The sequence below is a fragment of the Rhinolophus sinicus genome, chromosome 4, assembly GCF_057876585.1.
Source record: "Rhinolophus sinicus isolate RSI-liver-muscle chromosome 4, RSI-T2T, whole genome shotgun sequence".
Taxonomy (NCBI): domain Eukaryota; kingdom Metazoa; phylum Chordata; class Mammalia; order Chiroptera; family Rhinolophidae; genus Rhinolophus; species Rhinolophus sinicus.
This window is the reverse complement of record NC_142504.1, coordinates 10,809,491-10,824,588: the sequence shown is the minus strand read 5'-3', so window position 1 is coordinate 10,824,588 and position 15,098 is coordinate 10,809,491. Positions and strand designations below refer to the sequence as shown.

General features: G+C 39.4%; 1 protein-coding gene across 9 annotated transcripts in view; it reads right to left on the bottom strand.

Annotated features, from left to right (window-relative positions):
- The window catches only part of PDE1C (phosphodiesterase 1C), a 483,269-nt gene that overhangs the window by 330,460 nt on the left and 137,711 nt on the right, over window positions 1-15,098 (bottom strand). Inside the window, exon 1 of one of the 9 annotated variants that reach the window (XM_074340970.2) lies at window positions 7,579-7,727. The exons of the other annotated variants lie outside the window; for them this stretch is intronic. Within the exon in view, the coding sequence (XP_074197071.1) occupies window positions 7,579-7,639 (61 nt within the window). The 5' untranslated portion in view covers window positions 7,640-7,727. Of the gene's footprint in view, window positions 1-7,578; window positions 7,728-15,098 lie in introns of those variants that run through there. 9 annotated transcript variants of the gene reach the window in all.

The window sequence follows — 15,098 nt, the reverse complement described above, 5'->3', positions numbered from 1 at the left end:
AGGAGTAGTGTCGGCTGACACACATGCATGTGGTAGGTGGGTAGAAAATAGATTTGCATGCACATGCAGATGCCTCCCCAAGACCCTGATGAGCCGCCTGCAACCCACAACAGAAGAAACACCCTGGTTTGCTGTGCCTGAAGGACAGCTTTGGTGTTAAGATCAAAAGAACTTCACACACAAAGGGGGGAACCTCACGAGGACACCCAAGGGTTAGCAAACAACTCTTTTAAACACCATGGTCATGACTGACCCCATGGGGGTGGCCCACATCCAAAGTGCTTTTCTGGCAATCAAGAGAAAATTAAAGCACCTTAGTGGCAGGAAACAGACCCCTCCAACTCCTGAAATGCAAGGCAGCTTTTGTGTTGTTGTTTTTTTAAGTATTAAACATATATCTTAATAAGGTCTGATCCTATTAGCAGAGGTCTGGTTTTATGTTAACGAAGGTCTGTTCTATGTTAGTTAAGGTCTGTTCTAGAAGGAAGAACAAGCAGCAGTCTGTTTTTTTTAATTTGATCTAAGTGAAGGCCTTACAATAAACTCCCTGCCCATTTTCCTTTATTCTTTCATTTATTCATTCAGCAGACACATAGTAATTCCCTCAATATTCCAGGTTCTATTCTGGACTCTAGAAATAGAAAGATGGATGAGAATGTTTCCCTTGGGAACTAGTCAACTCATAAGCAATCACAATAAATAGGCAATGTGCCATAAAAGGAACAAATAAAGTACTTTAGGAGGCACAGCAGGGCTCACCCACTCCACCTCAGGGCCCTGGGGAAAGCTACACAGACAGCGTGACATCTAATATGGGCCTAAAGCAGGTCTTCAGCAGATGGGGAAGAGAGAGAAGAACGTCCAGTGCAAACAGCACGTGCAAAGGCCCAGAGGCATAACAAAGCAGCTTGTTAAGGCTGGAGCAAAGTGAGAGGGGGCAGAGATAAGGCCAAGGGTTGGTTGGGCCAGTTGTAAAGGGCCTTAAATCCAATGCTAATCATTTTAGAATTTCTTCTGTAGGCAAAAAAGAACTAAAGGTTTTTAAGCAAGGTTGTGGTGACATGACCATATCTGTGTTTCAGAAAGGAAACCGGCATGCTGTAGAGTAGTGAACCTGTGAGGGACAGTGGGGTGATATGAAGGGGTCCATGATCCATTTTATCTGTAGACAGAATAACAAAGTCTTACATATATATGACTATGTTTTAAGTCTATAGAGGTGTGATTAATAAACTACAAATTCATGCACATAACAGCTTTTTCAGTACTTTCTCAGTCAGCAAATCAGAAGGGTCACGTGACCTAAGCTATCTCTCTGTTGGGGTCCCAAGTGGACAGATGATAACAGCTCCAGAAGTGGTACCAACAGCTACAAAGATACACTGGCAAGTTTCAAAGAAGACTGGTAAAAGCTACAAATAGGATTCACTCAACATTCATTCCCAACTCTCTTTTCATTTGCCTTCTACTTCCAAAAAGGCTAGAAAACAATATACTCAATTTTCCAGCCTCCCTTACTGCTGTGGCTAACAATGTTATAATCTTGGCCGATGAAAAGGAGGTGGAAATTCCTGGGGCTAGTATCTCTTTTTGAATAAGAAAGTAAAGTTTTGACAGGAGAAAACCATTTTTGCTTTTAAGTGTGGCCTTTCCCTTTGTTACCCCTTGCCTTTCTGTCTTCTTCCTGCTGGAAGTAGGGCATAGTGTAAGAGCTATAGCAGCCGTCTTGTAACCACGGGGTGGCAAGCATTATAACAAAAGCCTACATCTTGCATATGGAAAAGTGGAGAGGAAGAAAGAACCTGGGTCCCTGACAGCACAGTTGAATAGCATCCTTGGTCTCCCCCATCTCCATATTTCTTGATGTGAGACATACAAATACCTACTTATTACATTCTTAGGTCTTTGGTTGTTTGTAGCCAAATGCATTCCTAAATGCTACACGTATGCTCATCACATAATATAAACGTGTTCCCCATATCCAAATGGTACCATCTGTAAGCTCTAGGAATTGATATTTCAATAAATCCTTCAGTCTTCTCATGAAAGACATAATTACATTGCATACTTCTCTCATGTTAAAATTATAAACTTGTTAACTGTGAACAGTTAAAACACACCGCAATTTTTATAAGCGATTTTGGCATCTCTTCACTTTTTTTAATATTCTGGGAAAGTCAAAAAATGGAAATGGCCACGTTTCTCTTAACCTTTGAGAGCCCAGAGAACAATTACTCTCATGAGATCGTTGGAGATTTGTTATTTTTTAACTTTAAAGGGGGGCAGTCTTTGCTCAAGAAAATGTTGAGAACCAGCAATACAGTTATCCATCCTGCAGCTGGAAGGTGTACATGAGCCTAGAACTGAGGTGACCAGCTAGAAGGCATATCAGCCATGAGAAAATAACGGGTCTGGGAACGGCCAGTGATAATGAAAGGGCAGTTTTAGGAGATAAGCGAGTTCATCAGATTTGATAACTGAAGATAGAGAAAGGAGAAGTGTCAAGATGGATTAAGGTTGCTATGAGGCAGCCAGGTAGACTGTGATGCCGTTAGAAAATCCTGGGGACAGGGCAGCTTATGGGCCCATAGTTGAACCGTGTTCTGAAAAGCTACATTTCAAGATAGAAAATATAGACAAAGATCCTCTCCATATTCATGAAGAGGAAGCATGCAGATGAGAAATACATGATTCAAATGAGAACACTGCATTTCAATAAACATTTTTATCATGACTAAGATAAAAAAAATTTCACAGCATGATAAAGTGAAAAAAATTATCCTTCTCACCGAACCCAAATAATAGGAAAACTAAAATAATAATAAATGTTTTAAAGAAAATCTATCAAAGCTCCAGGTCTGTTCTGGAATGTTCCAGCCAGTTATCTGATTTGATAAAAGCCATAATTAAGTAAAACTTGGGCTCCATCCGGGAGAATTTAATTATAACAGCTCATTAGTGAGGTCTCACCTATGACCTGGCCCTAAGGCACAAACCCCAGAGAGATCCAGAAAGCTGGTATAACGTGGGGCATTGTGAAGAGATTTTTGCTTATTTCTGTTTCCATCTCTTTCAGAAGGTAAATTATTGACAACGTCTGCTTTAGGTGAACAACACAACACAAAATGCAAAGTCTTAAGAATACTGGATATGCCTGGAGGATGAATTCACTGAAACATTCCAATCATCAACAGAAGTGGACTTATGTTTGTGTCCCCAATACTCTAATACAATGCTGAGCACTTCAGAGCTCTGTGCTGGATGCTTCAAGACATACAGAAACCTTTATTACTACGCCATCCCTGCCTTAAAGAAGCTTTGGAGAGGTAGAAAAAAAACACAAGGAAGCTACTGACTGGTTCAAACTAGGGCCAGTTTTTGGAAAAATTAGTCACTTTTTCCCTACCCCTCATTCCCATCCTCTCCATAAAGATCGTCAAGAAAAATGGTTAAAGACTTGGAAATGGGCAAAGTTTGGAGGGTATCCTATCTAGTCACCCATCTTGGTTACCTCATTATTCATTATCTTGGAGTTATGTTACAGGTCTGTAAATTGGAGAAAACTGAGAGTAATGCAAATGATCCTTGTTTATAGAAACGTAAATTGTATTCAATGGAATACAATTAGATATCACCTTGTAGATACTGATGAACGTTGCCAGTTTTACATCTGTTTAGCAAATTCACTTCAGTCTTCCTGATGGACTTGTATATTTGTCTGCTCACTGGATTCTCCTTCAACCCAGCTGTAACATCTTACTGGTTTCTTCATCAATTAATTAATGAGTTAAATAAGTTGTTTGACACATATTCACTGTGTATTTGTATGAATTTTTTAAAATTATCCTTTAGAAATATCAAACTTCTCATGCTGTTCACAATCAACATCTGCTATTTCCCCTTTTCTCCTATTATTAGCGTAGCCATATCTAGTGGCGCAAAGTAATGACCTTCTTTATCCCTGATATCTCTCCTTGATTTGAAGTCTGCTCTGTTTGAAATTAATATAGCTAGCTACTCTTGCTTTCTTTTAAATTAGTTTCAGCCTGGTATATTTTTCTCCATTAATTCACTTTTAATCTATGAGTCTTCTTTAAAGTGGGTTTCTTGTAGGCAACTATAGTTGGGTCTTGTTTTCTGATTCACTCTCACAATCTGTCTTTTAATTGGTGTACTTAATCCATTAACATCCAAATAATTCTTGATATAATTGGATTAATATCTACCATATTCATTACTGTTTTCTATTTGTTGCTCTTGTTTTTTGTTTCTATTTTTGTCTTGTTTCTATTGTTTTTCTGCCTGTTGTGGTTTTAATCCAGCACGTGATACGATTCAATTGTCTCTGTTAGCATATTGGTTATAGCTCTTTTATTATTTTTACTTTTTTTTTAGTGCTTACCCTAGAGTTCACAATACACATTGACAGCTAATCCAAGGCCACTTTCAAATAACACTATACCACTTCACAGGCAGTGTGACTACCGGATAATAACAAAACAATCCTAATTCCTCCCTCCCATTGCTCGTATCATTGCTGTCAGAGATCTTCAAAGGAGCTGTGGGTGGTGCTCAGAAGTATCCCCTTGAGGAATGGAAGAGGGAGCATTTACCTGTAGGCTCTGATACCTCGAGGGAGGATATTAATTCCCTAACCCTTCTGGGTCTACTACAAATGACTGTGGGGCAGTTCCCACATCATCAGAGAATCCCTAGGACAAAAATCAAGAGAAAGCAGGACAGCTAGAGCTTAAAAAGTGAGCCAAGAGGATGTGAAGCTGGGGTCAAGGTGTATGCGACATATAGTTTCCACACAGTTTTTGTGCCCTAGAAAATACAACCAGAATCCCATCTGCTATTCATTCCTGCCTTAGGAGGATCACAACAGCCCCGTGTGGCTCATCCCAACTCAATTTGATGTAAGCCTTTGGGGGTACTCTCCGCTTTGAACTCTGAGGGAGGGGGAAGGAAACCTTCCTCTGATGCTCCACAAACGTGGGCAGAGCACTCTCCAGGGACACTGAAATGGTGAGTTCTAACAAAATGAAAAGTAAAAATTCCCCTGCTCTGATTTATTTTAAGGTGATTTTGAAAGCATGAAATGCTTCTGACTAAATAGAAGCAAAAATATGTAAACAGATAGAGTCACACAGGTCTCTCTCAATAAAATCTAAAACCCCATGAGGGAAATCACAGATAAGCTAAGCCTTCAGGGCACCAAAAATAATGTGACTCAGGTGCAGGAAATGAGCAACTCCATTCAGCCTGCTCTACCTCCTCTGCTCTGCCCACGCCCCTCCCTTCCCCACCCCAGCCGTCCTCTCTCCTTTGACTTGTTCCTGACTCTCATTCAATGCCTAATACATTGTCCTTTCCTGTTATCTCTGTCCCTGCCATAAATCCTCTCCCTTCTCTTGACAAAGACAACTTCTCGTGGACTCTATGAGCCCTCCAGATTGATTCTAAATCTTCCAGGGTCATAAACTCCCGTAGCGGCATCCATACCACTGAGCTTATTAAGAGAATAAGCGCTCGGATTTGGATGGAACAAACATTTGTTCAGTACTTGTTATGTGTTAGGCATTGTCATGATGCCTTCTTCGCCTGTGTTACCTTATTTAATCATCAAATCAACCCTTTGAAGTCAGTATTATGGAAACATTATTGAACACTAGGACATTAAGCCTCCAAGAGATCAGATAGCACGGGATCATAGAGTTAGAAAAAAACATATTGCTCTGACTCCAAATTCTCATTCTCCTGATCCAGGGCTCAGGGTGATACGTCACGCCATTTGTACTTTCTAGATGACAAACATACACATAGTGTAGCTCAAGAAGAATTCCACATTTTCCACTACGAAACACGCATCTTTTTACATACGAAATAAAATACACCCTATCTGCTACTAGGGGGAGCCTTGACATTGCTTAGTCCTCTTGCATGAAAGCAGTTTGCAGCTTCCTTTAAAGAAGGAAGTTCAGGCTGCAGGGGGAGATGAATAATGCAAGGCGAGTTTAATGGGTTGAGAAAAGACAAGAAAGCAAGAAAATGAGATGAGAAAAATCTGAATCCGAAATAACTACAGAATCATTTTGAAATGTGTCTGATGGCGGCAGTCTGATAGACTGCTGGCAGGAGGCGCCCAAGGTGTTGAGGTAATCCCATTTAAATCTGACAAGTGATTTATCAACCTGGCTCCTGATTTAAAGAAAAAAAAATACACAAAGACGATGCTGGCTCAAGGCTGACAAGGTAGAATCCTGCAAAGCACAGAGGAAAGAAGAGAATTAATTCTCCAGAAAAGTTTTGTGGTGTTTTTTTGTTTTGTTTTGTTTTGTTTGTTTTGTGTGTTTTTTTAATTCTTGGAAACCATCAATGGTTCTCAAAACATCTGTGACATGGGTTTGTAGATATCCTCTCCTTCTGGGAGGATAAGACTCCTAAAATTCCCAGTAGGTAGGAAAATTGGGCTGTGGTATAAAGGTCAGGAACGAACCTAAATAAAAGCCAGATGGAGAGTTTTATTCTCACTAAAATAAAACAATAATGATAGAAAAAAATTAAAGATCAATAATGTTTTGAATATATTTAAATCACTCCCATAGGCCCTGTCCTGTTCTTTTTGATTTAGTAATTCTTAGTTTTAGAAACTTTTCAGAAATTCTGTCTCCTGCAATTTCAAAAAGTTTTAAAATTTTAACTCTATTTAAGATATCACACACACCAAGCAGTTGGGGAGGATGGTAGGTTCCCTATGGTAATGTAAGAATACAACTTGATTTGTGATAACATATTCTAAATTCTCAAATATGTTAGAGGTTGTTTCCGATTTTGTTTTGTTTTGTTTTTCTGGGTTTTATTTTGGATTTAACTCTAGTTTAATGACTCTGGGATGCAAAAAGATTCATACAAAGCTTGTTTTCCAAAAGGCAAGGCACGTAGGTCTCCCGAGGTTTCACTCACTGGCTACCTGGGCTGCCGAGTAAATTCAGCAGAAAGAACCAAGAGTAAGACAGACATTCCTATCCAAACAGCTGGTTAGCACATTAAGATACACATAACCCAAGCCTAAAGAGTAAGCAGGAGCAAGGGTGCCTGACCTGCTGCAGAGCAATGTCTTGTCTCTGTCATACGCAATTGGCGGGCAGAGCCCCTACATAGTTTTCAAAGTCTATTTACAAATTCATCAATGGATCACCATGTAGTGAGACCATCAATTCCAACAGGAAGGGTCTCAATTACCCTTCGACATACATCAAAAGAATGAGTCTGTTCAGCAGAGTAATGATATATAGACAAGACTAAAGGCAGGCTGTTTTGAAGAACTGTGACAGCTTTCATTTAGTATGCTAATTAAAAGAGCGGCCCATCTATTAAGAGTGAAATCTACTTGACAGACACTCTAACGGTGAGTGTAAGTTACATACTGAAGAGTGAGCAGAATTGTTTTTTAAGTTTTTCATCATTTAGACTTTCACTAATTCACACACCACCTCCCCCATCACTAAGTGAAAATTTTTCACCGCACAACTACCTATGCTAATGTCTGCAAAGCATGCAAAATCCAAGTCTTACCATCTGCTGGATGATTCATAGCATTCCTTTGGGAAGTTCCAGGACTGATTTTCAACCTCATTATAAAAACTTGGTGGGAGTGAATTCAGTAATATAGTATGTATGAAAGTGCTCTGAGCATTTGGAAGAACGTGCCACATTCATCCGAGACATGTCTGAATGGTATGTGTACTGTGATCAAAAATAAAAGTATTTGAAAGCAATTGCTTGGAGATTTGGAGTTTTGATCAAGAGTTCCAGAAAAACAGTGGCTTCTGGGTAATATATTAGTCACGGATAAGAGCTCTTTCTAATTTTGGCCCAAACTAACATTGCTGGTAATAAAATAAAGATAATAGATTATTTATTAATGGTAAACTCCTTTAGGGAAAGAACTGTGACTTATTCATTTTTACACTCCTGCACCCAAAATGTCCTTTCAAGGTTACCTCTTTTATATGCTTCTAAGACACCTACTTCTGAGGCTGTAGAAACCACATTAAACACTTAGATGAATATCTTATCAGTCTTTTCTTCCTACCATGTGCTTCAGTTGTATTTTGCATGGGTTTTCTTCAGCTTCTCACCCAATTGGCTTCACATGTTGACCTCCCTTTCTATCTTGATTAGGGAACCTCGCTTCATACAATTTACTGACCTGGAAACTAGTTTGGCAATTCTTTCAGAGGTTCAAAGGGTTGCAGCTTCAAACGTGAGATTTCAGCAGAGTCTCCAGGACTGCACGACATAGCTCAGCCTGCAGGGTGATGCCCCCGACAGTTGCACATTTCACAGCCTACAAGATTGTATGTGTCCACCCTGCGCTTCAACCTAAGGCTTGGCCAAGGCCTAAAGCACACCATGGCAGGAACCACCGCAACACCTTCATCCACCTGCCTATCCAGGGAGGGGGGTTAGGCATAGTGCTTAGCACACAGTAGGTGCTCAATAAATATTTGTTGAAAGGAAGGTATCATGGGAAGTTGTGACTGGTAAAACATGGGAGTCCCACAAGTTAAAATGCATCTGACTTCTTCTATTCTAAAATAAATGAGTATGAATCTCTAAGAACTGTCCAGGGGATGAGTTGGTTTTCTCTCTTTGTTTGGAGTTGTTCTGGAACAGGTCTATTCACTCTGTTTTCAGCCCAATTGATCAAACATTTATTGAACACTTACACACAGTTTCTGCTTGTAAGGAACTCAAAATCTAGGAGGGAGACACTCATTAAAGAGATATTTATAATACAGTGTGAAGGAAGTAATATAAGCGTATAGAAATATATAGATGAGAAACAAAGGAGGGAGTGATAAGTTTGTCCTGGGGGTCAGGTCAGGCTTTATAGAAAAGGTGGCCTCTGACCAGAGTTTTCAAAGACGAATGGGTTTGCTTGGTGATCAGCAGAAGGAGAGAACATTTCAAGCAGAGGGAACTAGTTTTGTTCTTCTGGGACCTAAATGATGACTTAGAACAACAGAAGAGGTCAGCTGGGACCAGATTTTGAAGGGTTTTGTGTGCAAAGGACTTTGGCTTTATTCTGGGGGCCATCAGAAGTCACTGAAGGTTTGTGTGTTTCATTCAACTTTTCATTTTGAGAAAATTATAAACTCACGTGCACTTGTAAGAAATAACACAAAGATCCCACATATCCTTTACCTAGTTGCCCGCAATGGTAACAATTTGGGAACACTGTAATACAATATTCCAACCAGGATATTGATGCCAAGCATCGCCCTCACAAGATCCTGCACGTGGTCTTTTAGAGCCACACCCCCTTCCCTCCCACCCCACTCCCTCCTTAATTCCTGACAACCACTAATCTGTTCTCCATTTCTATAATTTTGTCATTTCAAGAATACCATATACATGGAATCATACAGTAGAGAACCTTTCGAGATTGGCTTTTTCACTCACCATAATTCTCTGGAGATACATTGGGGTTGCTGCCTGTATCAATAGGTTGTTCTTTGTATTGTCAAGTAGTGTATCCCATGGCATGAATGTGACACAGTTTGTTTCACCATGCACTGGATAAATACATCTGGGTTGTTTCCGATTTGGGGCAATTAGGAATAAAGCTTCTGTAAATATTCACATACAGAGTTTTTTAAATTGTAGTAAAATACACATCACATTAAATTCACCATCGTAACCATTTTTAAGTGTTTGGTTCAGTGGCATTAAGTACATTCACATCGTTATACCACCATCCAACTCCAGAACTCTTTCCATCTTGCAAAACTGTGCTGTGTACCCATTAAACTATATTCCTGCCTCCTCTCAGCCCCTGGCAACCGTAGAGACTTTCTGTCTCTACAATTTTGACTACTCTAGGTACCTCATAAAAGTAGAATCATATAATATTTGTCTTTCTGAGACTGGCTTATTCCACTTAGCATAATGTCCTCAAGGTTCATCCATGTTGTAGCAGGTGTAAGAATTTCCTTCCTTTTTGATGTTGAGTAATATTCCATGGTATGTGTATACCACGTTCTATTTACCCATTTATCCATTGAGGGACTCTTGAGTTGCTTCCACCTTTTGGCTATTGCGAATAATGCTGCTATGAACATGAATGTACAAATATCTGTTCAAGCCCCGACTTTCAATTTTTGGAGGTATAGCCCCAGAAGTGGAATTGCTGGATAAAGGGGTAATTCTATTTTCAATTTCTTGAGGAACTATCAAACTGTTTTCCATGGTGGCTGCACCATTTTATATTTCCACCAACAGTGATCAAGGGTTCCAATTTCTCCGAATCCTTGCCAACATTTTTATATCTTTTGGTTTTTCTTTTTATACTAACCATCTTAATAGGTGTGAGGTCGCAGGTACAGGTTTCTTTGTGACTATAAGTCTTCGTTTCCGTGGGAGAAATGCTCAGGGGTGTAATTGCTGGGTCATATGGTAGCTGCACGTTTAGGTTTTTATGTTGTTGTTTTTTTGGCCAAACTTTATAGAATATATGTTTGTCTGCATCCTTGCCAGGATTTGGTGTGATCACTATTTTTTTATTTTAGCCACTTTGACAGGTGTGTCTTAGTATCTCATTGTGATTTTAATGTGCATTTTTTAATGGCTAGTGAAATTGAACATCTTCTCAAGTGCTTGTTTCTCATCTGTTAATCTCCTTTGGTAAAATGTATGTCCATGTCTTTTGACCATACTCTGAACGGACTGTTTATTTTTCACTTTTGAGTTCTGAGAATTCTTTATCTATTGTAGATAGCAGCATTATATGTGAATATTTTTCACACTCTGTACCTTATCTTTTCAACCTCTTAATGGGATCTTTGGCAGAACAAAGGTTTTTAATACTGGTGAAGTCCAATTTATCAATTTTTTCCTTTTGTGGATCATGCTTTTGGTGGCAACTCTTTCTTTCCTAGCCCTATATTCCAAAGCTTTTCTCCTTTTATTTTCCTCTAAAAGTTTTGTAGTGTTACATTTTATATTTAAGTCCATAATCCACTTTGAGTCCATTTTTATATAAAGTTTGAAACTTAGGTTGAGGTTCATATGTTTGCCTATCAATGTCCAAATGCTCCAGCACCAGATGTTGAAAACTCTCTACTACCTCCATTGAATCGCGTTTGCACCTTTGTCAAAAATCAGTTGGGCATATTTGTGTATGTCTATTTCTGGCTTCTCTGTTCTGTTCCATTGATCTATATTTTCACCAGTACCTCATAGTCTTTACTACTGTAGCTATGCATTAAGTTTTGAAATTGAATAGACTGGTTCCTTATACTTTATTCTTCTTTTTCAAAATCATTTTAGCTATTCTAATTCCTTTGGCTTTCAATATAAATTTTAAAATATCTTGTCTATACTACAGAAATCTCTCGAATATTCTTTTTATTTTTTAATTGTTAAACACATAAAATAATGGGTCATAATTTTTTCCTGTATTCATTCTTATTTCTGGGTTCAACTCCTTCTTCCTAAGATATATCCTTTAGTGATTCTCTCAGCAAGGACATGTGTACATGTGCGGCAAATTTTCTCAGAATGTGTTTGCCTGAAAAATGTGTTTAGTTTGGCCTGACTCTTGAATGATATTTGTCTGAGTACAGAATTCCGTAAAAATCTGGAGACAGGTATTTCAGGGCTAAGATAGCAGATCTGTTCCACAAAATCTTCAGATTCCCACTCTACCAACCCTTCTCTAGAGGTGGCCACTATCCTTGGGGTCCAAGATGGCAACTTGAGTTCTAGGTACCACATTTGTATTCCAAGCTGCAAGGGAGACAAGGAATAAAGGGTATGTAAGAGCCTCAAGAAAGTCTCCAGAAACCTTCCCCTGACAGTTCTGCTTGCATTCCATTCACCAGAACTTAGTTACATGGTCACACCCAGCTTCAAGAGAACCTTGGGACTGCACTCTACTTGGGGTTACGGGGACAAGGGCCCCACTAAAATTCGAGGTTCTTTTAATATAGAAGAACTAAAATCACAGCTTCAGACACAGTGGATAATCTATATTCTGCAGTTTCACTATAATGTGTCCAGCAATTGGTTAATTTTTATTTTCCTGCTAGAAACCAGGTATGATTCTTCAATCTGATGATTCATATCACTAATCAATTCTGGAAGCTCCTCAGCCATTACATTTTTAGTTATTAGTTTTCTCATATGCTCTATGGTCTTTCATTCTACAATTCCTATTTGATGTATGTTGGACCTTCGCATTGAATCTCCCATATTGCTTAACCATTCTTTCATGTCCACCTGTGCTGCATTCTAGTGCATTTCCTCAGACTTACATTCCAGTTCATTATTTCCCTTTTCAGTCCTATCCAACACAGCTGGGTAAGCTGCGTTTTGTTTCTGTTTCGGTTTTTTATTTTTTTCTTAATACTACCTTTTACATTTCTTGAATAGGTATAGGTTCTTTTAAAAATGTCTTATTTCTTTTTTAGAGTTTCAATTTCTTTTACATTTTAATCAATTTTAAATAGACTGAGTTCTGAGTTCTGAAAAGCTTGTCATTATATTATCTCAAGGTCTTAGGGTTCTAATTCTCTATTTGTTGCACTCATTGACTCTTGCTCGTTGTGATGAATTGCTGTCCCCTATGGATTTTTTTTTTTTTTTTTTTTAGTTTTGACTGTGAGCTTATATTTAGTGGGTCTTGTTTTCTCTCTGAGAATACCTTATAACTTGAGCTGTATTTCAGAAGATTTTTTCATATGAGTCTGCCATGTTTTTCTATTTGATTATGAGAGAACCAATTTTGATTAATTTCTTAGTTTGAAAGAGTTCCTAAACCATGCAGGTAGTTTCAGTTGCCCAGGGGATACTTTTCTCCAAGAGCCAGAAGAGGCAAGCAAGTTTCCCTGTTACCTCCCTATGCTTACAAACGTGCAGTTGACTCTTGAACAACATGGGTTTGAACTATGTGAGTCCACTTATACAGGAAATTTTTTCAATAAGTACCTGTACTGTTTTCAATCCTCATTGTGAGTCCGTGAATGCAGAAGGCCAACTGTATGCATATCTACATCACTTTATGTAAGGGATTTAAGTATCCATGGATTTTGGTATCTGTGAGGGGTCCTGGAACAATCCCCTGTAGATACTGAGGGTAGTTAAATTCTGGAGGAGCCAAAGTTATACACAAATTTTTCATCTGCATGGGAATTGGCACCCCTAACCCCCGTGTTATTCAAGGGTCAACTGTGTTTTGTTTTGCAGATCGCTGTTTCATTAAAAATGTAGCCCTTTGCTCCAGTCATCTATTGCTACATAACAAGTCAACCCCAAGTTAGTGTCTTCAAACAACAACCATTTATTTTGCTCCCAGACCTGCACTTTGGAAAGGTCCCAGTGGTGGGCTCTCCAAATGGTGTCTATTTCCTCATTGCATGATGACCGTGTTCCCAGAACAAGCATCCCAACAGGCCCCAGGTGGAAGATGCATTATCTTTGATAACCTAACTTTCCAAGTCAACTAGTATTGTTTCTGCCACAGTGACAAGCTATGCAGATTGAAGGGGAGAGAACATAGGTTTCACACCTCAGTAGGAGGTTTGTCAACATCACACTACAATAAGAGCACTTGGGGTGGGAAATACAGTTGCAAACATGTTTGAAAAAGGCCATCTTCCATATGTTTTAAGAGTCCAAATTCAGGCATAAGTCTCAACTCCTCACCTGGTACAGCCCAAGACCTCAACTGCTTTTCCCATGTGGATGGTAAGACATATGTTACTAGATCCCATGGACTTAGCAGCACCTCGCCCACACAGTATACCTGCAGAGTCAGCAGGCGTGTTTACAGCTTGCTGTACTGATATTAAATCCGTCCTTCATTTCTGCCACCTGCAGAATCCCCTTTCTTTATTGCAAGTTTAACTATGCACTTTAAAGTCATTTTTAAAATATTTTACTCAGCGTTTCTACGTGCTTATAAAAAAAAAAACAACAATGGGAGAGTTTTCAGGTTATCCTAGCCCACCTTTCGCAGGTACCAGAAACTTCATCCTAACCTTATTCAAAGGAGTACACGTGAGAGGGACTTTCTAGGCAATAGCCAACCCCTGCCTTCCATGTCCTCCTTGAGGTCCCATTACACGCAAAAAAATTTTAATCGTAGTTTTAAATATACGCGTATAACATGTAGCAAGGAGTACATATCTGTAATTATCTCAACGGGCTGGACCACAATTCCCATTAAAGAGGAAGAAATTAGTCTACATGTAGGAAAGAACAAATAAGTTGAAGGTAGAGGTGAGATGCTGCGGGGAAAGGCGTCAGCAGACACCAACACATCTAGTGTGACGATCAATCTGTCCTGCATGAGAAATGGAGGAGTGTCCTTTAATTCCTAAAGGGAAGTGGAAGGAAAGGGTGAAGAATGGAGGAGGGCAGAGAGAGGAAGATCAAGGGGTGGTAGTACAGGAGCTGCACGGGCAACGTGGTCTTTAAAAAACTTATTGGTGGTGGACGGATGAAAGGGCTGTGGAGAAGAAAACGACGAATTAAAATGGTCTGCATGCAATTGCACGTTGTGATCTCTCTTGGACATCCCTAGTCTTTGATCAAGTTCTGCTTTGACCAATGGCCTTTGGTTACTCCAGAAGAAGAGAAAAAGAAGGGGCTTTGTCCCATGTCTGAGTCTATGTCAGAGGAGATATGAAGATTGTTGGGAGCATATAGAGGGAAACAATCCACAGAGGTAGGAAGGCAAAGCAAGAAGAATATTAGGTCATCCCAGGTATTCGCAGAAACAGTGAGGACTGTTCTGAACTTCCAAAGGACACACAATAGCGATTTGAGACTATTTACCTAGATCTCAATGGACCAAGAGCCTCCAGCTGACATCTGGGTTACATATCATCCACAAGCTCCTAAAAGCTACTTACGGTATCGTCAGAGAGTCCACTGGTGGACCAATGGCTAACATATTGGGGACGAAGTACTATAGCAGACGTATTCAAAGACTGGATCACACACACTCAAAAAGGGAAAAATAGAGCGAGTCTCAGTCCCCAAACACACACACACACTCCAGTCCTTCACTGTGACCATGACCACCA